This window comes from Colletotrichum chrysophilum, assembly GCF_026319265.1.
Source record: "Colletotrichum chrysophilum strain AFK26 chromosome Unknown scaffold_21, whole genome shotgun sequence".
NCBI classification, from domain to species: Eukaryota; Fungi; Ascomycota; class Sordariomycetes; order Glomerellales; family Glomerellaceae; genus Colletotrichum; species Colletotrichum chrysophilum.
The window spans coordinates 79032-100691 of NW_026517308.1; the positions used below are offsets into that span (position 1 = coordinate 79032).

General features: G+C 54.8%; 6 protein-coding genes across 6 annotated transcripts; 4 read left to right on the forward strand and 2 right to left on the reverse strand.

The window, feature by feature from the left end:
- Positions 1-2650: 2650 nt before the first annotated feature.
- Positions 2651-3982, forward strand: COL26b_003675 (uncharacterized protein; the record flags this gene model as incomplete). Its single annotated transcript, XM_053176568.1, has 6 exons — positions 2651-2738; positions 2792-2821; positions 2875-2967; positions 3026-3087; positions 3159-3292; positions 3346-3982. 6 exons carry the CDS (start codon positions 2651-2653, stop codon positions 3980-3982), a joined length of 1044 nt encoding a protein of 347 aa, XP_053039427.1.
- A 1199-nt stretch (positions 3983-5181) lies between these two features.
- On the reverse strand, positions 5182-6992 carry COL26b_003676 (uncharacterized protein; the record flags this gene model as incomplete). Its single annotated transcript, XM_053176569.1, has 3 exons — positions 5182-5966; positions 6018-6486; positions 6537-6992. The coding sequence occupies 3 exons, from the start codon at positions 6990-6992 to the stop codon at positions 5182-5184; spliced, it is 1710 nt and encodes a 569-aa protein (XP_053039428.1).
- Positions 6993-7706: 714 nt separating this feature from the next.
- Positions 7707-8629, forward strand: COL26b_003677 (uncharacterized protein; the record flags this gene model as incomplete). Its single annotated transcript, XM_053176570.1, has 2 exons — positions 7707-8211; positions 8274-8629. 2 exons carry the CDS (start codon positions 7707-7709, stop codon positions 8627-8629), a joined length of 861 nt encoding a protein of 286 aa, XP_053039429.1.
- A 1912-nt stretch (positions 8630-10541) lies between these two features.
- COL26b_003678 (uncharacterized protein) lies at positions 10542-10877 on the forward strand (the record flags this gene model as incomplete). Its single annotated transcript, XM_053176571.1, has 1 exon — positions 10542-10877. The coding sequence occupies one exon, from the start codon at positions 10542-10544 to the stop codon at positions 10875-10877; it is 336 nt and encodes a 111-aa protein (XP_053039430.1).
- A 1093-nt stretch (positions 10878-11970) lies between these two features.
- COL26b_003679 (uncharacterized protein) lies at positions 11971-13882 on the reverse strand (the record flags this gene model as incomplete). The annotated part of the gene is made up of 2 exons (XM_053176572.1): positions 11971-13733; positions 13786-13882. The coding sequence occupies 2 exons, from the start codon at positions 13880-13882 to the stop codon at positions 11971-11973; spliced, it is 1860 nt and encodes a 619-aa protein (XP_053039431.1).
- Positions 13883-16280: 2398 nt separating this feature from the next.
- On the forward strand, positions 16281-17499 carry HEM2 (Aminolevulinate dehydratase; the record flags this gene model as incomplete). The annotated part of the gene is made up of 2 exons (XM_053176573.1): positions 16281-16523; positions 16591-17499. The coding sequence occupies 2 exons, from the start codon at positions 16281-16283 to the stop codon at positions 17497-17499; spliced, it is 1152 nt and encodes a 383-aa protein (XP_053039432.1).
- Between the last annotated feature and the right edge of the window lie 4161 nt (positions 17500-21660).

Below are 21660 nucleotides of genomic sequence, written 5' to 3' on the forward strand. Positions count from 1 at the left end.
GAAAATTCTCTTGGACCTCGGCGTAGGCGGCTCTCAGCTCAGGATGATCACAGTCCGAACCGAGATAAGTCGAGACGGACGTGTGATCATCGTCTGAGGCAATCGCCGCAGCCGACCCCGCCGTCATGAACACCGCCAAAGCGGACATTTCTCTTCAAACGCACACAAATGGCTGATAGAAAAACGAGAAGAAAAATCCGCAAACAACAGCTTCGGGCTGCTGAAATTGGAGGGAATTCCGTAAGGATCGCGAAGCTTGTTTTTTCGACGATGGGGGTGCGTGGTGATTGAAATTTGTGAAGTTCGACGGGAAAGACGCTGCATGGTAGAGAGGAGAGAGAAAATGACTTACTGGGTTGCTTGTTCGTACTGATCTCTGCCGATTGTCTCGTTGCGCATTGGGTTCTCACGGATCCCAAATGGTGGTGTCGAAGGTCGCGTTATGGTAAAGTTGACCTGCGATGGTGTCGTTGTGAGGAGAAGAAGAAGAGGAAGAGATTTTGAATTCGAGAAGGGCAAGAGTTTTATTTCAGAATGAGAAGATCCAGTGCTTGCTTAGTCGTCGAGGGAGCTGGCCTCGCTGCCTCGTTGGCGCTCCTGTTTGAAGCTGTCGATGTCTTGAGACCCGCGAGATCGAGACAAGGCCATTGGAGACCCATGCGGGGCACGACACTGACTGGAGGGCCACACCGACTTTGGCTTTTGAAGAGTTCCAGAGCGTGAATGAAGCTGCAAGCGAGGTAAATATGAAATAAGCCCCCTGCCTTCATTTTGATAATAAACTGCACTCTTTGTCGTGTGGTCTAAGACGTTTCTTTGTCGTGATGCTGAAGATGCATGTCCTAGATGTGGTCAGCCAAATCCTGACTTACATCTCTCGGAGCTCTAGTCAGAATTCCCGGTTCTCTACTTGAGTATTCATGTATGAGTTTGAGCAAACCTTTTACTTCAGCATATACAGCCCAACCCGTTCCCAGGGGATACGAAGGACATGCTTACCAAACTTCGGATTGACGCAACAAAATTATCAAATCAGAAGTATGCATCAATAGTTCACACGAAGCTCCCATAATCTGGAATTGCGTTGATTTTCAGGCATCTTGCAAACAGACGGCTCGTAGCGAGTACCCGCTGTGCATATGTTCTTCCATAGGCCGTACTACGACAGTTTCACCAGGGGCTGGAAGGGAGTATTTCAACCGTCAGGGAGTGAAGACCGGTTCATGGCATAAGCCGACCTAACTACTGTAAGGCAAGATGCGGGTTTCCTTCCTTCCACCGTTTCACAGAAGAGCTGCCATGAGGATGCGGAAAGTTCATGAAAGTCGCGGATTGGGTTTGTTGACAACTGTGATTCTGTTATCTTTTAGCCTCCACGCCTCGAGTTTGTAGGACGAAAATCGACAAGACGGACTTGGGGAAGCTATCTGCGTAGCAGCGTCGTCTATCTCAATAGAGAGAGGCTAGCGGAGACTTCCCACCGTATGACTCCCTGCCGACTTGGTTAATTTGAGACCTGCATGTAGAGGCATCAAAGCCGCGTGTGCTAGCAGAACCCGACAGGCCGGCTCGGGAAAAAGGCTCGCTTGTGTCTTGCATGTTCGGGTCGGACTAGCTTCTCAGGCATGGAAGCCGACCAGCAAGCCGGTCCAATAGATACCAGCACCTCGTTCATGCCGATGGTCGGTTCGAATCGAACCAACTGCGGCACAGCGATAGTTCGATTCCTCCCCACGCCGTCTCGTCACCTTGATGGAAGATGTGTCGTTGGTGAATTAGTAAGCCGCACCATTCGCCAACTCGGGGGAATCGGAGCAGCGAGATGGTAGCACACCTGGCGGAGGACCCGCATGATGACAGGGATGTTAGTGGTGCGAGCGTGGTTGCGGGTCGCAGCTCGACACAAACGGTCGCGCTTGGAGGGGCAGATGGAGGGGTAATTTAGCGTGGCTCTCGCTAAAGTCCCTTGGAGATGGTGACATCAACAGTTTTTTTTTTTCTCTCCTGGGGCTGTCTCTGTGATTGATTTCTGTTGCGAGGTGATATATTCAGTCTACGAGTGAGGCGGTCTTCTTCCCGATGAGAGGAAGTTGGAATTGCCTCGGAAACTTCTGAAGCCAACCGAAGGTTGTATGCGCTCGTCCCGTCGCAAATTCTAGAGCTCGGGATTAAGCTTCCCGCCGGTCATAGCTCTCCCACCCAGGCACACAGGGACGAGCAAGGAAGGCAGCATGAAACTGGCGTAAGTCTGCTGTATTCATCCCTACTCTTGTAGACCAGGCTTCCGTACCTCATGGTACCCGGCCAACCACCCACCACAGAGCCTGAACAAATCAGTGACACGAGTTGCCGCTTTCCCATGGCGGGGTTGATACCGGCAGCCCCGCATCCTGGGAGCTTGACCGCATCGATACGGCTCCTACACCACCCGGCACAGGACCGGGACTGGACATGGGATGGAGCTCTACTGGTTGGAGCTTCCTTCTTTGAACACGAGCCGGTCCTCTTTTAATCTGGGGGAGACTATAAGTAAGGTCCCTCGACCCATTGCGTGACACCTGCTACTGTCCTGTCCCCCTCCAAGTCTGCATCTTCCCTCCAACCTCGCTCCACCTCATAATTCCCCAAGCAAACATCCAGAACCGCAAACATGTCCAAGCCCGAGGATCTTCCCCCTATGGAGTACCGCTTCCTGGGCCGTTCCGGTCTCCAGGTCAGCGCCATCAGCTTGGGAGGCTGTGAGTTTTAACGTAACACCGTACAATTGCGACGTAAACTGACTTCTTACAAGGGCTGACCTACGGTGGCCATGTCGACGCTGGTATGACCGCACTCCTGGCCCCCTCCTTGCCATTGAACGCTCACAGCAAATAGAGGGTACCTTTGCCTGCATGAAGGCCGCCTACGACTCCGGCGTCAACTTCTTCGACAGCGCAGAGGGCTACGCTAACGGCGAGAGCGAGATTGGTACGGATACTCTCTCATACATACGGACGACGCGATAAGGGACTGACTCCAGTCATAGTCATGGGCCAGGCCATCAAGAAGTACGGCTGGAAGCGCAACGACCTCGTCATCTCCACCAAAGTGCGCAATCTTCCTAGAGTGAATCGACCATGTTGAGAAACACAAAAAGCTGACGAGCGCTTGTCGGGCAGATCTACTGGGGCGGAGCTTTCGGCGACAACGTCGTGAACAACAAGGGCCTGTCCCGCAAGCACGTCATCGAGGCCATGGACGCCTGCCTTGAGCGTCTCGACCTCAAGTACGTCGACCTCGTCTACGCTCACCGGTAAGCAAGCCCTCTCCTCTTCACCACAGCTCCTTCTGACGGCCTCATCACAGCCCCGATCGTCAGACCCCCATGGAGGAGACCGTCCGTGCCTTCAACCACCTCATCAACACCGGCAAGGCCCTGTACTGGGGAACCTCAGAATGGAGCGCCGACGAGATCGCCCAGGCCTGGCGCTACGCCGACAAGCTGAACCTCGTCGGCCCCGTCATGGAGCAGCCCTCGTACAGCATGCTCGACCGCAAGAAGGTTGAGCACGAGTTCGCCCACCTCTACCGCGAGGTCGGCACCGGCCTGACCGTCTTCTCCCCGCTGCGCCAGGGCATCCTCTCCGGCAAGTACAAGAACGGCATCCCCGAGAACTCCCGCTTCGGCTCCGAGAACATTGGCTTCATCAAGGACTTCTGGAAGCGCGAGAACGCAAAGAAGCAGTTCCAGGACCTCGTCGACAAGGCCAACAAGATCGAGCCCATCGCCGAGAAGCTCGGCATCAAGATGAGCACCCTCGCCCTCGCCTGGGTCCTCAAGAACAAGAACGTCAGCTCCGCCATCATTGGCGCCAGCAGCCCCGAGCAGGTCTTTGAGAATATGTACGCCATTGGCGCCCAGGAGAAGCTTACGCCCGAGATCATGAAGGAGATTGACGAGGCGCTCGACAACAAGCCAGACGCCATTATCCCCAGATTCTAAGAGTGTAGACGATAAATAAGAAAGGATAATCTGATTTTGAAAGTGCCGGGTATATATCCTGACCAGGAGGGCGTGTCTCCGGAGCAGCTTGATGAAAGCACTGTTGAGCTATAGTTTGATACTAATCCCGAGAAAGAGCACCTTAATAGCAATCATAGACAGTTGCAAGTAAGCTACGCTGAACGTGTAGGAAAAATTCCCAGCTCTGTAGAGGGAGATGATTAGCAACTCGTCAGATCTGAAGGTCGAAATATCGTCTTCGAGGACGAGGAGGAGCCGGCAAGCCTCGCACTTACCGATTTTGGTCGTCCGATAGATCAGTCAACATGCCCAATATGGCTCCCTCAACAACGACTTGCCCTCCGCCGACCAAGCTAGACAAAACCCAGTAGAGCAACATATTCCACCCATCACGCGTTGTGTGGTAAATCAAAAGCTTGCCGACGATCCATGTGAGCGAGCCGAAAGTAACGAGTCTTTCGCGGAAGTTGGCTCGTAAAAAGACGTACGCGGCGAGAAGGCCTGTCCTCTTGCGTTAGAAATAGATTTTGGCAAATGGCACCGTAGACCTCGGACAAACGGAAATCTCTTACCACCAATAGCCTCAAAGACCGAACTAATCGCGTTGCCTCTTTCGATGATTTTTTCAATCTCTTCGATCCGGCACAAGGGGTCGTCGTAAGGGAAGGCGCGGGTCAGGTTCGTGGATGTATTGTTGTAGTGGCTATTGCATGTGATCTCCCGAAAGAGAATTTCGATCGGCTTGTCGATGAGAGTCTGGCCAAATTTCAGTAGTAGACTGCAATAATTATTGCAACAAGATGCGCGCCGTACCCTTGGGCTCTGTCGGCGGGCATTTCGGCAACTGACTTGCTCGAAACTATAGTCGGTGATGCTATCTCAGGCGGGCTTAGCATGCTATAGTATCAGCGACGATGTCGAAAGAAAACAGAGCGAGATGGACGTCGTGGCCGTAAACTGGGAAAGAGACATGTCTGGTTCGTTTCTCAAGGTGTTTTGGGGACACAAAACGTAGTTGATATAGTTCTGGCAGGAACAGGGACATACACCTTCTCTACGCGAGAAGGTGGGATGAAGTCGCTTGAGTTCAGTTAGGTAGGTCCCTTCTTGCCTTTTACACACTCCAGAAATCAAGTTCCACGGAAATCGTAATATCGTAGACCATCCGTCAGGATAGCTCAAACATCAACACGCTCATATACCTGCTTTCCACCAACCCAAGTCTCCTTCACCTTGAGGTCCCGCAAGTCGTCAATATCCATGGACTCGAGCGGCTGATCCAAAACGACCCAGTCAGCAAGCGCGCCCTCCTTGATAACGCCTGCACGTCCGTCCATGAAAGCGCCGAAAGCGGGTCCCTTGGTAAACCCAAGCAGCGCCTCCTCCAGGCTCAACGCCTCTTCGGTATGCCACCCCTCAGAGCTTCCATTCGCGCCGTTGCCTGTATGAGGACTCTTCCGCGTGACGGCAGCGTATATGCCCTGGAACGGGTTGGGTGGCTCCACCGGGAAGTCGCTCCCTAGGATGGGGCTGACGTCGAGGAGAGAGCGCATGCGGTAGGCTTCCTTCTTGGTGCGGTCGGGGCCGAGGCGGAGCTCGGCGTACTTCATGTCGGAAGTCGCGTGTGTCGGTTGAATGGAGGGGATGATGCCAATGGCGTGAATTCTCTTTTGGTCTTCTTCATGGATGATCTGGGAATGCTCGATACGGAACCGCCGCTCGGACTGGCATTTTGAAATGTCTTCACCAGGGCACGCTTCTTTGAGACCGGCTTCCAGGGCATCGACGGCGAAACGGGTTGCAAGGTCGCCGATGGCGTGGATATTGACTTGGTAGCCGACAGATGCCCATGATTTGCCGAGTTGTAACAGTGTAGACCCGTTGACAAGGAGTGAGCCGGACATGTCGGGGCGGTCACTGTAGGGCTCGATCATGGCACTTCCCCAACTTCCAAGAGCACCGTCTAATACAAGTCAGCACATGTCATTAACCAACGATTTAGGGGACGAATTACCAGCAAAGAGCTTCACAGACTTGACGCTGAACCGATCATCCTTGCGGAGCACACGAGCAGCATCATCCGGGCAAAACGTGTTTCGCTGAGCGCACTCCAACATGGCGTAGACTCGAACAGTCCAGTCCTCTGTCTGCGCCATGTCCGCATATAAGTCAAGTTGATCGGGGAAGACGCCAGCATCGTGCATGCCGACCAAGCCAACCTCGTTCAGCTTCGCCATTGCGGCAGATACAAAAGCTCGTTTCTTCTCAGGGCCAGGCTTCGGCCACAGATTTGTGACCAAGTCCATGGCATTGTCACAGAAGACGCCCATGCCAGGCTCCCTGACAATCTCGCCCCCTGGGACGTCGGGGATATCTGCTGGCAAGAGGTCTAACACGGCTTGCGAAACCCAAGCGCAGTGGACGTCAATTCTGTCGAGCATGAAGTACTTGCCCTTCAGGAGTTCATCTTCTTCGATATCCGCCTTATCGCGCATCAGTTTAATTACTCAACCCACAACGACAGACAACTCACGGCGGTAGGCATCTTGCCGTACGCATTCTGGTCCCACCCAATCCCTCGGATCCATTCGTCCTTCGTACCAGCATCGGGATGGCTCTCCAAGTAGTCTCGCAGGCGACCCCTTACGTCGTTCAAGGTGCTAGCACCAAACAAGTCGGCCGAGTGAAGGAACTCTCCGTATTGAATCAGATGGCCGTGACCGTCCCACAAGCCGGGGATAACGTAGCCGACATTCGTGGTTAAGCTGGCATCTTCCCAGGGAAAGACGCGAGTGAACTTTCCGTCCAACACCGTGAAGCATTGAGCGGCTGGCTGGGTTTCATCGTGTGTTCGAACGCCTTGGTAGCAATAAGTCGTCTCAGTGTTGTTGCTAAAGATTGGCTGCTGGAGACGGACAACGGCCAGAGCCACGCCAGCGACACCGGCCGAGATCGCCATGCCCCATCTGACAATCGGATTAGAAGCCATCGTGCCACAATGTTAGTTAGGCATGGACTCAACGTAATGGCCTGAATTGGCTCTCGGAGGGTGGACAGGCCCCGAAATTCAGTGTGGATGATAGATATTCTTATCGCCGACCATTTGATAAGGAAGCTTATCTTATCTTATCGAAGCTCAACATGTGCAGGGATCGTGGGAGCTACTCTTGTTGACTGGACGTCGTATCCTATCTTTATCAGCCTTTCCTTCATAACGTCGGGCGTCTTCTTTCCATCAAACCCCTCGCCTGTCTACATCAAGTCGTGATTGTTGTTCTTCAGCAAGTGCATTGGGAGGAACACCTTTTGGGTTTATTCAACTCTGATTTCCCTAGATTGATATTGGCAGCTTTGGGTTTGGTCTAATGACCGATATGAGACAATCGTGCATTCCACGACCAAACGGCGTGGCACCTTGGCAGCAGGAAAACGGCAGTTTTGGTGATGTGGCTTTCTTTGTCCAAAAGCCTATTTCGACGAGTACAATACTATGTACTTGCTTCTACAGCGTGCCAAGACACGCTCTCAACTCTGGCTGGTCTACACAAGCGTGGGGGGAGGGGGTAAGCAGAGCTCCTGCTTACAGTAACATGGGCCATTGTAGCCTGGCATCAGTCTCAAGATGCACTGTGAACTTGAGAAACTGACCAGCCTCGTCAGCTGAAGTAGCCTTTGCTCCATACTGCTCGCAACAGACGCCATCATGACCCTGACAAAAGACCAGCTCGCCCGTCTCTCCGAGACAGACGTCCGCAATACCATCCCGCCGGAGGAACTCCTCCCAGCCCTGACCTCGCCGCCTTTCATCCCGTCGACCTCTCTCATCAACGTTCGCGAACTCGGGGCCGTACCAGGCTCAGCCATCCTCTCCGGTCTAGCGTACCGCTGCGGAACGCTCGAGCTCGCTGCCGCAGACCCGCAGGCCCTCGCCTGGCTCTCCGCCAGCGTGAAGCGCATTTTCGACATTCGGTCACCTGAAGAACGCGAGAGAGCCCCGGACCCGCAAATCAACGGCGTCGGAAACATCTGGTTCGACAGCACTAGTGTCGACCTCCCACCCGTCCTGGACGAGTTCGTCGAGGGTGGCGGCGAGGCGGGGCTGAGGAAGGAATACCTCAAGGTGCTGGACATCTACCGACAAACCTTCTCCGCCGTATTGGAGCACATACGAGATAGACCTGGGGAGCCGTTCCTATTCCACTGCACGGGTAAGTAAGCCTCATTCCTCGTGTTTACCCTTTTGACGGTCTGTAGACTGACACCAGCTCAGCGGGACGAGACCGCACAGGCGTGCTAGCTGGCATCTTGCAGTCCCTTGCCGGCACTGCGCCCGATGATGTTCGTTTCGATTACATGCTCTCACGCATAGGCACCGAGCCCGCTCGTGAGAGGCTCCTCCGGTACGCCCGCGTTGGCACAGGGACGACTGCCGACGACGAACACCCGGGCTTTTACAACATGTGCAGCCTGCGGAAGTCCTGCTGGGACGCTTTCGTCGCCGGGGTGGAGGAGACGTACGGCGGGTGGGAGGGCTACGTGACCAAGACACTCGGGTTTTCGACTGAAGACCTCGAGATAATCAAGCTTCATCTTCGTGAAGGTAATGCGTCGAAGAGCACGTCGTAGCTGGCTCCCAGCCGCGAACTGCAAATCAAGGCCGTTGAGCTACCCTGCGTTGACAAATCTTCGTCTGGAGCCATATACAGTCGATCTTGATACCTGCTATTCAACTTTCCAGCCTGCATCAAGGCTCAATTTTCATAAAGAATGAAGAGCACGGCGGTTGTCGATGTTTGCTGAAACGCAATTTCCTTGGTATCTCCCAACCTACGACCAACATCCCATCACAAACCTCAGTGGGCGTTTGCCGCCGTACTGATGAATGCGGTTTTTGGCATGAATCTGAAGGCAGTTTTCAGACATCAATACACCACCCCCATCGTTACTTACGGCCGGACCTTTTCCTTGGAGACCGCCCAATTTTCATGTGTATGCGCAGCTATATTTCCTGTGTACTTGATTACTCCTATCGCAGGCGATGATAACCATAACGACGACGGCGAGGTATAGTATAGCCACAGGAAAAACAGTCGGCATGACACGAGAAAAAACAGGCGGTCTCTTTGTTAAACCAGCCCCGAGACTAGCAGCATTTGAGCATGGACAGATTGTGGTGTTACTATGGAAGTGACAGGAAACCCGAGCAAGACAAACCAGAAGTGGAAAGTAGCCGAAGTCACGACCAAGACACCATTGTCATCCTTATCATCCAACACGAGCCCCCAAGACCGTGATAACCGCCCCTCGAGACAGAATATGTTATTTCCCCTCAGTGATCCCCCGTTCCATCACAATCCAGACCTCGACCCAGCAACTGTAGAGGCAAAAGATAACCTCCCAAGCGCCCTCTGACAGCAAAACTGACGTCGGAACCCAGCACATCCTTCGTCAGCCCGCAAATCCCTCCCGCGCCCGTCACTGCGACGGAAGGCCCTCGACAAGCACCGTTTTGGCATGGATAGACTTACACGCATCCTCAGCGCCCACACAAACACAGTCCGGTATGACATCATACCCACCTCAAGCCACATCCATACCTCCTCCGCGCCTGAGCCACAGCGCTGATTGGCGGAATCACTTATCTAGCGCCATTGCACAAACGCCTGACCCGAGCCACGGAGGCAGGGGTATGAGGCTCAACCCAATAGGATCGCTTCCCTCCTCGCACCCGCTACGTCACCAGCCACAGGACCCTCTCAAACTTGTTTTTTGCAGCCGACCGTTTTCTGGGGACCGTTCTGGACCTCACCGGGGTTGCGCATCTTTGACCTCACTTTCCCATCCAAGACGTGCTCAGCTGCCTTTTTCCTGCCCAGCCTGCTGTGGCTTTCGCACACACGTACAAACCACCCCTACGTAAGAATTTCCTCCAACCCTGGTCCATGACCCAAAGGATGACATTCTCGTCACCCAGACTCTGCAAGGGACGTCACATTCAGGGTCCAACCACCCCGCCGCCTCCTCCATCATTCTTCGTCAGAGGGAGGGCAAGAGACAAACCCAAGCGGAGACCAAGACGCAGGTTTTTGAGACCCTTCACGCATACCGCGTAACCCCTCCCCCTCCCAAGAACCCGAACGAACAAACTAGTTCGCCCACAATGTCGTAGCCCACCCTCCAGCGTTTGAAACACACGTAGAAGCTGCCCGTAGATCCCCAGCATTTTTGACATCATCCTCCGGACCCTGATCCTAAACCACCCCTGTCCACGCCGTGCCTCTGATGATGCCATCCAACGTCCTCAAGCTAAGCTCCAACTTTCCCAAAGAGCTCCCAGCCTTATCGCAACCTCGACAGAAAAGCATATAAACCATCCATCCACTCCCCGTTCATCCATCTCCCATTCCTCATCAGCATCAGCTACCAAACAAACAATCCCACCAACCAACTCTGCAAACAAAGCTTCAGACTCTCAAGTCTCCCAAACAAACACCACTACTTTTACAAATCTTCAAATAAACAACACAAACCACCCAACATGCCTCTCAGATCCACCCGCCACACCACCACCACCGCCCCCCGCCGCGGCGGCCTCTTCACTCGTCGCCGCGCCCCGGCTCGCACCCACCACCACCACGCCACAACCACAACTACCACCCGCAAGCGCGGCGGCCTCTTCTCCCGCCGCCACGGCGCCGTGACCACGGCCCCCGTCCACCACCAGCGCCGCAAGCCTTCCATGGGCGACAAGATCTCGGGCGCCATGCTCAAGCTCAAGGGTACCCTGACCCGTCGCCCCGGCCAGAAGGCCGCTGGCACTCGCCGCATGCACGGCACTGACGGCCGCGGCTCCCACCGCCGCTATCGCTACTAAATGGAGCGAGCCTACTGTACTACGATACCACAAAGCGTTTTATTTGTAACGGATCATGATGATGAGGGCTCAAATCCTCGAGAAGGATTGAGCAGGATTATGGATACCACAATTGTACTATTATTGAAGATGAGCGAGTTGGTTTGAAGATACCACGTCTGTATTACCACATCAGTATGGCAATTTAGACACTGTACAACAATTGAGAACATTTATACGAAGAAAGGACTTGTCTTGATCGATCTGAACTATTTACGCCCCTGAGAGAAATTATCCGCTACTAAACCATCCAGTGATCCCCCATGAACCTGTGCCTTTCCAGAGAAACTCCAAGTCCACCACTTGCATGCCGTTCGCTGACCCCTCCCTTTCAGCTGACCGATCCTTGACCCTTGCCCATTTAACCTGCTGTCAAGGTTTCCGCATTTGCACGCCCGTTCCTGAGCATGAAGAGACACAATCTGATAGAGAAGAGAAGCCGCAAAAATACGCAATTAACAAGGCGGGCAAGAGCCAGGTGCCTGGACCTGAAAAGGGCGCAGGGCTTGTATTATGGCTATGCTGTCTTGCTCAATCTTGTCTGTGATGACAAAAGGGTTGTCGCGTTCCGATGACATAGGAAATGGCGCGAAGTGTTGCGCAAGGCATCAAATCGGTTTTTTTGCTTTAGCTGCCAAGTGTTAGGAATTGAAATCAACACTACTGAGGCGGATGCCAGCCACTTACACAAATTTGTTTAGGAGGCAGACGTTAACCGTAGCTAGATGCATTGGTTGTTGATGCCACTCCAGTACTCAACAGGCCGTCAGGCAGCAGCAAAATGGTAATAGCTGACCGCAAACGTGCGAAGGAATGTCGTGCCTGATAGATCAGGGCAGTCGTGGTACAGAAAATTGCTGTCCACGTTGAGTGTTGTTGTAGGAGCCACAATTGTGGCAAGGTGCTTTCTAGAATGGAAGCGACAAAGAAATCGAGAATTTTCTGCCGCCAACCACCCAGCTGGTGGCTGATAAAACCAGATCGCAAAACAATCTCTTTTCAAAAAGCATGTGGCAGCTTTTCACGAACGACGAGAAGGGTAAATCGTTACGTCCTACTGCAACTCGTCCACTTCCAGCGCGCTCAGGTTCGCGGGCTGGCGCTGAGGGCCAAAGCGACGAGTCGGAAGCGTGGAGGACGGCTCGACAGGACGAGGGATCCGAGACTGCTTGTTCGACAGAACGGACGACTCGCGGGTATGCTGGCGGTCGGTAAGATTGCTGACGTCGTCGACGGTATCCTTATGGACAGAACGGGTCTTCATCGGAATATTCTTGTCGCGCGGGGTGAGTGCGCTAGGTCCGATCAGATCAGAGAAGTCTCTCACCAATTCGTCGCGCTTGTCGGAAGGAGCGTTGTTGATCTGAACGATGGTATACTCCCGAAAACGAGCCGGCATATCCGTCATATCCTCCTTGGTAGGCGAAGGATGCTTCTTATTCAACCTGTTGTTGCTGCGGCGAAGCTGAACTCCCTCGAAGTTGAGCTTACGCTGGCCAACGCTGCTGCTGGGGCCCTCACCATTGGAACTCTCACCCAGGAGAACAGTGTTGACTTGGGGATTACCGGCATTTGTGTACCGAGTGGAGGGACTCTCTACCGGAACAGGCTGCTTGTTGCTTCTGTTGCGCGGGGTCGAGGCGCATGCGGGTTTCTCGGACAAAAAGCCTTCGAGATCATCGTTCTCCGAGTCGAACGGGTTGATGGATGGAAATGGTGGCACGGGAGGTAAGGTCGAATCCGTGCTGACCTTTAGCTGATGCTCAAAAGGCGTAGGCGTGCGAACAAGCCCGCGCGGCTCCGAGAATGGGTCCTCTGGGGAGTTTGAACCACCACTACGCAGCGATTTGCCATCGTCATGAATCTGCTTGCGAAGGATGCGGCCTCCAACCATACTTCTGGGCTTTTCTTTGTTGAGGTTAAGCCCCTCGTTGACGCGGATCTCCATCGAGCTAACTGGGGACGGCTGCCCAGGGGACGACCGCACAGGGGACGGCTGCTCGACATGAAATTGCTTGGCCGGGTTTGGGAGATCACATTTGACCTGGCCAATGGGCAACGATATTTTGCCACGAATCTTTGATTCCGGGGTAGCAGGCTTCGCTTGGAACACATCGAAGGCCTTGCGAACCTTTGACATCAAGTTCTTGGGGCGAAAGCGAGACGTCTTTGGCGTACGCTCGGAGCCAGGGGGCTTCAAACTTCTGGTAGCCGCCAGCATCGCGTCGATCTTGTTATTGACGACATGAGGGTCGGCGTTGTTAGGGTACGTGTTTGGAGTCAACAAATCGGCCTGCTTGGCGAGTCCTCCCAGAGGTGCCGTCGTGGATCCAGCGATGAAGCCATCCCGCTTTCTGCCAGTGTCGAGTATAGTTGTTCTTGACTGGGGAAAGGGGCGCCTAGGCACTGGTTGCACAATCTCTGGGTCGTTATTGGCAATGTGAACTCGCTGAGCTCTTCTGCGGGATGACCTTCGGGGGATATCAGGAGCCACGTTCATGGTCTTTGACGCCTGAAGACGTGACCGGGTAACAGGACCGCCTGGTTCTGCCGAACGAGCGAGAGATCGGCCACGCGGCTCAGCATCCATGTCGAAGTTCTCGGCGGGAGTTGCGGGAACAGTGCCAAGTGGCTCGATATTGCAAAGGAGAACGGATGGATGACTGGCAAGGCCGTTCGGATGATTGTAGATGGTACTCTCAAGGAGAGCGCTGGCCAGTCGGTCGACCGTTGCGTCGGTGCCTGGGGTTTGCACAGCGTGGCGGTCTGTCGGGGTGGCATCCGCGACGGGCATAGGCACCGATGGGGTAGAGACCTCTGGCGAAAATTGTCAGGCGGTGTATACCACGCAAATATATGGTTTTCATACCTTGGGGCTCGTTATCCCGGTCTCTGTTGGTATTGTTGCCTCTATCCCGACGCCGAGGCGCCAGAGAGGCGAGGGTGCTCATCGACTTTTTCTTCATTGTACATGAAGACGACGAGCGTCAAGTCTGTAGGAAGGAGTGGACAGGGCGATAATCGCCCAGAGAAAAGGTGAAGGACAGAGAAAATCAGAAGGGAATAGCGATGCTCGAGGTCATCGAGAAGGGGTGAGCGAACGGCTAGGTCGGCGTTATGAGTCCTAGGTGACCGAGACCATAGGATTGCGCAACTTTCTTGGAAAGATCTTTCTCATCAGCAACGAGTAATCACAAACAACAATTTCTCCGAGACGAACCTGTTGGATAATTCAAATCGAGCACAAGGATCTCGGAGAGCCAGCTGCCGCCAAGCTGGTAACAAGCTGACGGTGTTGTTGTCTGCGAGCCAGCAGAAGAGAAGGATTGTTGCGCAGGAATCAACGCGTGCGTCGTGGGGGAGGAGGCGAGGGGGGAAAAAGGAAGCGAGGCCGCCCCGCTTGGTCTGGGGCACCTGACCTTCGTCCGAATGAATTCTTCGAGGGCAGGCTCGGTCTTGCCTCTGATAAACACCAAGCTGCCGTCCGTGGCTTCCTGTTTCTAGCCTCGAAGCCCTCTGTTTCGACCAATGTTTGGGCAGCTTCCGAGGCAAGAACACATAGCGGAGACCTGCACCAGCCTATTGCATCCACTCAAGGCACCGGGGTTCCGCTTCATGATCCTTCAGCAACTGCGGCTTGAGGGTGTCTAAGCCGCAGTTTACAGGAGAGAACGTGGAACAGGCAGAGAGGCTTTGACCAGCGTGAAGGGGCTTACTTAGGTGGTTCTTGGAAGGTCAGAGGCTGCCATTGTAGTCACTTGGCGGTGCCTGCTGGAAGCATCTTTCAGGTTTTCCAGCCCATGAACACCACAAAGGGCTCAGAAGAGATTAAATATTCGCATCAGCAATAACATCAGAGCTGAGCAGGATTCTGGGGAAGAGCATGGAATGATTTGCGGGGACTTGCGAGATATCGTGGCTGATATGGAGATTTGATCCAAGACAGGACGCCGTGGCTGATGGCCAACTGGGAAAACCAAGAAAATAGGATTATTGAGAATCATTCTTCGAACCCCTCGGGCCGGCGGTAGGCTCGCTTACAAGCACCGAAGTTGGACGTCTCATAAGTGGTGTGATTGCATCGAGATCACATCTTGATATTGGGCAGAGCAGATGAAAGGTGTAGATTGAAACTGGCACGGGAGATGTTGGCGATACTTGGCCACGCAAATATAGGTATTTGAATTACACGTTTGATGAGAGAAAAGCCCCGAACGGCGAAGTGTTCAGATGTTGTGTGCGTCTTGGAATGCGTCAGCTGGTGCAGCAGGAATTATGTAGTAAATTCCGAAAATGACAACCGTTCTCATTGTCGGAGTCGGCTGCTATGTATCGCCAAATTTGGAAAAAGAAAAGTGCTGGACTCGGCTCCACTCCGGCATCACCCGTGCTCACAGCTGCCGGCGACGGGCCTTGTGCTGGCCGTTTCGACCGGTGAACGTTGTTTGTGGCCGGAAGAGAAACGGAGGACTAACGGGTCCACGGCCACCCGCGGAGATCCTCGGCCCATCTCGGGGTTGGGATCTTGATCCTGCCAGCGGGTGATTGGTGCCACTCGCTGCATGAGGTAATGGGCAGGGAATAAAAATCTCTAACGAACGCTGCGTCGGAAGGGGCCCAGCACGACACAAGAAGCGTATTGAGCATCTCAACCGTCGAAAATGACAATTACAGACGGCCAATTGCCTGCCGAGGCTCATGGCGATTCTGGAAATGTTAGTCAGCCACAGCCTAGGCAATGCAATGCCGCTCACCGACGGGCGGGCGACGGTCTCGGTTCCGTTCTCACCGTTGGGAGCACGGGCATTTCGAAGAATGCGAAAACGCACCGCACGAGGGGACCCTTCGGAGCGGAGAAGCCGCCACCGGAGAGGGCCAATTAGCATTCCTCGGTTCGTGATTGGCCTGTCACTTGCGCCATCGCACACTCCCATTCGCTGAACGCCCAGCGACACTTGGCGGGCGGGCCCACGGTCACCTCCGTCTCCTGCCGAGTGCAGCCAAAGCGGAAGGATAGCTGGTCTGTTTCAAATTCCGTCAGCCTTTGGTTCGCCATCCACCATTTCCCTCGTGCTTCAGCCGTCCGTTATTTTTTTCCCTTCATCTCCAGCCCCAAACCTTCCTCCCGCGCCTCTCTCACCGACTTCGCCTCAACGCCCATTCCTCCCCTCGAATCCGACACTCGCGACCATTTTCCGTCGCGACGATATAATAATCATCTCCAAGCCTGTGGTGCGAAACTCCCAAAAGCGCCACCTCCGACTCCTTGAAATCCCCCAACCGCTTCTCCGACAGCCATTGCCACCCAACCCCTCATTCTCCTACGAAGTTCGCCATTGAGCCTGTGCAACATCAGAGATCACCATGTCGTTCTCTAGCCTCGTTCAAGACCTCACATTGAGGGATTCCGGCGTCCCGCGCCGGAACCGCGGCGAGGCCTCGGTCTCCACCGTCGATGACAGCCGGTCGCAAATCTCGCGCGCCATGTCATACGCCAGCACCGCTGCCACCAGCGTCAGCATCTCCGGAGACATCTCCAGCCAGCTTCACGGCGGCTACTTCCATCCCCTTGCCCGCTCGTGGCAGGCCGAGAGGCAGTTGACCAAGGTCCGTTCCATCCAATGAGGGGTATCGCGCCTTTGTTGTTATGAATCACCGCTGACATGCCGCCCAGTCGATGCTGATTTACCCCCTCTTCATTTCCGACCAAGACGACGAGGAAGTCCTCATTCCCTCGCTTCCCGGCCAGTACCGCCGAGGAATCAACAAAACAATGGCCTGGCTGGAGGTCCTCGTGCGCAAGGGCCTGCGCTCCGTCATGCTGTTCGGTGTGCCCGTGCGCCCCGGAAGCAAGGACGCTCTTGGCACCTCCGCCGACGACCCGGAGGGCCCCGTCATCAGGAGCATCCGCGCCATCCGCCAACGCTTCCCTCAGCTCTTCATCTGTGCCGACGTCTGCCTGTGCGAGTACACCTCCCACGGCCACTGCGGCATCCTCCGCGACGACGGCAGCTTGAACAACCAGCTGTCCGTCGACCGCATTTCCGATGTTGCCATTGCCTACGTTGTGGCCGGCGCACACTGCGTCGCCCCCTCGGACATGAACGACGGCCGCATCCGCGCCATCAAGCTCAAGCTCATCGAGGAAGGCATCGCCCACAAGACCGTGCTTATGTCGTACTCGGCCAAGTTCTCCGGCTGCTTGTACGGCCCCTTCCGTGACGCCGCGGGCTCCGCGCCTTCCTTCGGCGACCGCAAGTGCTACCAACTCCCCCCGGGTGGCCGTGGCCTCGCGCGCCGCGCAATCGTCCGTGACATCAACGAGGGTGCCGACATCATCATGGTCAAGCCGGCTAGTCAGTACCTCGACATCATCAGCGACGCGAAGGAGCTGGGCAAGGATATGCCTGTAGCCGCGTACCAGGTGAGCGGCGAGTTCGCCATGATCCACGCGGCCGCCAAGTCGGGCGTCTTCGACCTCAAGACGATGGCTTTCGAGTCGACAGAGGGCATCCTCAGAGCCGGTGCGACGATAGTCATCAGCTACTTCACCCCCGAGTTCCTTGACTGGCTCTCCACCTAAATGATGACGGCATTACACGCTCGGAAAGTTTGATAGAGGCATGGTGTTTTATGGCGTTTTCAGTTCATCATCTTCGTGGGAAGGAGCAGATATTGTATTATCGGATTACGGTCAAGGTATTATGGGAGGGGATTCTGGCAGGGCGTCATCTTATTTTCGCATACACTCCCTCCATTGGTTCAGTGTCACGTAGAGGATACCAAAAACTAAAAGGCTACGTTAATGAAAAGGACAACACGTATTATTGACACATGAATCGATTGTTGGCCACAAACCTGACATGTTTGTATCAGGCTGGTGGGCATCCGTCTCTGTATGCTAAACTCAAAATCAACGGTGCATTAGTAAGGAACGACTTGGACAAGAAACAGCGTTTGGGCAAATTTAGATACGACGTGTGCCGTGTGTTCTAGCTGACTGACTGGCAGCTCGCAAGGTGTGTGTGCATGCGTGTTTGATGGCAGCAGTAGCATGGTGGCATCAAGAATGGGAGGCCCTGCCTTGTCTTTCCGGCTTGGGTTTCTTCAAACCCGCTCTCCCACAGGTTCGCAGGTATCGGCGTGTGGTAGCAAGCCGACAGACGGCAAGAGCAAGCCTGTGCCTGTTCCAGGGCGCACCCATGGCGGGTTTGTTGTGTGGCCTGACTCGGCTTTCGGATGTCGATCGTCAGGTTCTTCTTGATTTAAACTGGACCCAAGGAGCACGCTGGTCTCCAAAAACAAAATTCGGTTGGGCATGGGGTGTTTGGCAGAGAGAGGCATTGCAAGCCAGGGGAAACGGTCCAAGGTAAGGGGGTCCAACAAAGGGGAAGCGGTCGTTGGTGGGCGAGAGAGAGCGAAAAGCCTGGGTCTGGGAGATAGGTAGTGGTCGAGGCGAGGTCTTCGCTGTAACCACTAACAAGGCGGCGGACGGCGGTGCCATGCACTCGACGTGACGGATTGCCAATCTGGAACATGGCCAAGGGGTCGATTGCCGGGAAACAAGCTGCACCCCTGACGGGGGGGGGGGGCATGGGGCGGAGGCTCCACCGTGACCAGCGAAACCACTGACTTCCCAATGACTGGCGTCGAACACTGTCCAGTATCCGTACCTTGGTCCAGTGTCCGTACCTAGCAAGAACACAGTCATTCAGCTGGCCTTGGTGCATTGCAGAAGGCGAGAGCAGAGTTCAAAGTGCCGCTGCACCTTGCCGCACCGCCACAGACGGACCGGCAGGCAGGAGGCAAGCAGGCACTGGCACAGGCAACGTGGTTCATCATTTTCATGGTCTTCTGACGGAGTGGAAGTTGGAGGACGCACTAGTGTGGCTGGAAAGGCACAGTAAGCACAGTGAGCACTCGCGGCTCTTCCTGCTGTGCGGCGCCGCGGACAGCTCGCAGACCGTCACAGTGCAGGTCTCGAGCCCCCACCCCGGTCCCCCGAGCGCGGCAGGCGTGGATCCAAGCGCCGATCTCAACCTTGAAGCGTGCCGCATCTGAAGAGCCCCCAAAGTGCTCTCAGAACACATCGACCAATTCCTTCGATTGCTGGACCCCGGAACTCCATCTTTTCTCCCAACCGCCGACCCTCCCACCCCCAGGCGGCAGAGCAGAGTCTCCAGATCGCTTACGACTGCTCGAGGCAAAAGTGGCCCGAATACTCATGCGCCGAGAGCTCTCGTCGGTCGCGGCTTGCCGTGTTTGCGCTCTCTGGCGCTGAGAGCCGGCCATGGCATTTCTCGGCGGAAGAGCGTTGGCCCAGAGGCATGCTCCAACGGTGGTCCCCTTCCAAGGTCTTCGGTGGCCTCCCAAGACTCCCAAGCCCTCTTATCGATCCATCTTTCCCTCATTCGGCCAGCCGTGACCCTCTTCCGACACCCCTGCCCCCTCATTGCCGTCGCGTACCTGCAGCAAACAACGGGCGGAATGGCGATGGACAGCGGGCGGGAGATGTTGTGATGGGCGCGGCGCCCGCGGCGGACACAGGAGACTGGGGCTCCTCTCCTCCTCTGGGCTCCTCCTCCATCCATCCTCCAAGGAAACGGGGGCTCTTCTTTCCAACGGGGATGGATGACGGGGTCGTGGAGGAGATAGATGCACAGGACCCAGGCCCTTTGACGCTTGTGACTGGAAGAGGCAAAGCGAATCGAATATTGATTGACCGACTCCGCGTACCATTTTACGCACCTTGCTGTGGCTGCGTATCTCTGACGACCAGTCGTCCCATCATCCTCTTTGATTCGGTCGTTTCTTCAATTTACTTTACTGGTCTTCTTTATGAGCGTTTTGTGTATGGGATATGCAGACCGGCGGAGTATATGCCATTCTTAGTGGTATTCCATGTCTCGCCCATCTTCCAAGGCAAAGGGTCCCTTTCACCGTCTTGTCTCTAGTGGCCTTCCTTCTTCGAGGCAATCCTCCTTTTTTTTTTTTTTTCATGTCCATCGCCTGTTCTATCATTTCCATATAAAGTGTGAAACCCCTACCAGTCAAATCTCCTGAGAAGATCCCCTGCGTTTGCCTGGGTTTGATGATTTCGGAGCTTGCAAGTCAAACTGACGTATCGTGGAGGCATTGTTTGTTTTTTTCTCCATCCTTCTCACCTCTGCCTCCTCTCGCTCCCATCTCTCCAACAAGTCAGAAATCCGGTCGTTTCTGTCTCGAACCGGCCGACTTCCATCGTTTCATCCCTTCTTTTGCATCTGCCCCATTGGGCCCCATCTCGGTCGTGCGGTTACCTCGTTCCCAGTTGCATGCTACGCTACGGATATTTGCTACCGTGGAAGCGAGCAAGGCGGGAAAGAGGAGAAGGAACCGAGAGTGGGCAGAGAGGGAACGACCCTGTGACCTGAACTTCGGCGATCCGATAGAACCAGCAGTGCGCACAGGCTGTTGGTCCTGTGTTCGTTTTTTCTGGCGTCAGCCGTGGTCTCTCGTTGAGCTCTTGACATCTGCGCCTCGGCTTGCAGTTCACAGTTCGGATTGGTGGTGTGTGTGTTGTGACCGTGGCCCTTGCCTGTCGTTCAGCTTGCCGCCCGTCCTTCAACGATTTACACTTTTCCACAGCCCGCCCCCCGTCATTCTTCGACTGTCGTCCTCTTGGTGGTCTTAAAAAAAATCCCCGAAAAAGACAAGAGGCTGGGCGGGATCAGGACCAGGAATCAGGAACGAACGAACAGACTGCCTAGAGTGGGTGGACGGACCCAACACTCGTCCCCTGTTCCTGGGCTAGAACACGAGCAGACAAGAGGCAACGAGAGGCAGGCACATCTGACTTTGTCCTCACATTCGGATACGCACCCTTCACTATTTTTTCGTCGTCGAGGTCGAGGCAGGCACATTTCCAGAGTGCAGTGCATTGCGCAGGCGCTGCTTCCCAACTCGTTGACGGCATCGCTGCACCTCGTCCATGGTGCATCCCTCCCCAAACCCGTCATAGCTGCCACACTTAAACCTTTCCACACCCTGAAACAGTCTCTCCCTCTACCCACACCCGCTCTTTACGCCGCATAGCCATACGTCTATACCATTCATACCTTACTCTTACTATCGACCGTACCACTTCACCTACCTCAGCTGTCTGTCTCTAAACACTCATTACCTATTACGCATCCACACTTCACGCTCCTTCTGTGTGGTCTCTTCACTGCACGTCTGACCTTTTCTTACCTTCCCTTACCTCACGGACACTGGCCGCTTTCTCATCTATATCCGGGTCGAAGTTAGACTGATTTCCATTTCCATTCCCATCCCCACGCCCGCGCACCCGCCTTACACACACGTACGTCTACACGCAAAGCCTCGTTCCGATCTCAGCCCAGCCGGACCCTTTTCTTTTTGGTTTTGGCTTGTTTGCCTGCCTACCGCCCGCCCGCGCCTCTGGGACATCTGCCAGAAAGTCCCCACAGCTTCTTCTCGTCAGGACCCACGGCCGTGTGTGCAGAAAGGGCCCCAAGGTCCAAGGTCTCTCTTGCTTAACCTGCAAGGTCAAGGCAAGGTCCAGGTCACGGGCTCCGGTAGACGAGACGAGACCCAAGACGGGCAGAACACTCCCAGTCACCAAAGGCGGAGCGCTCCCTCGGGAAACATCCACCCATCCTCTGCTCTTCCACTTTCACAGGCCCGGGGTCTGTTCCCCATTACAATTACCTTGTCTCGCCTGCCTTTCACTCCCCGTCTCCTT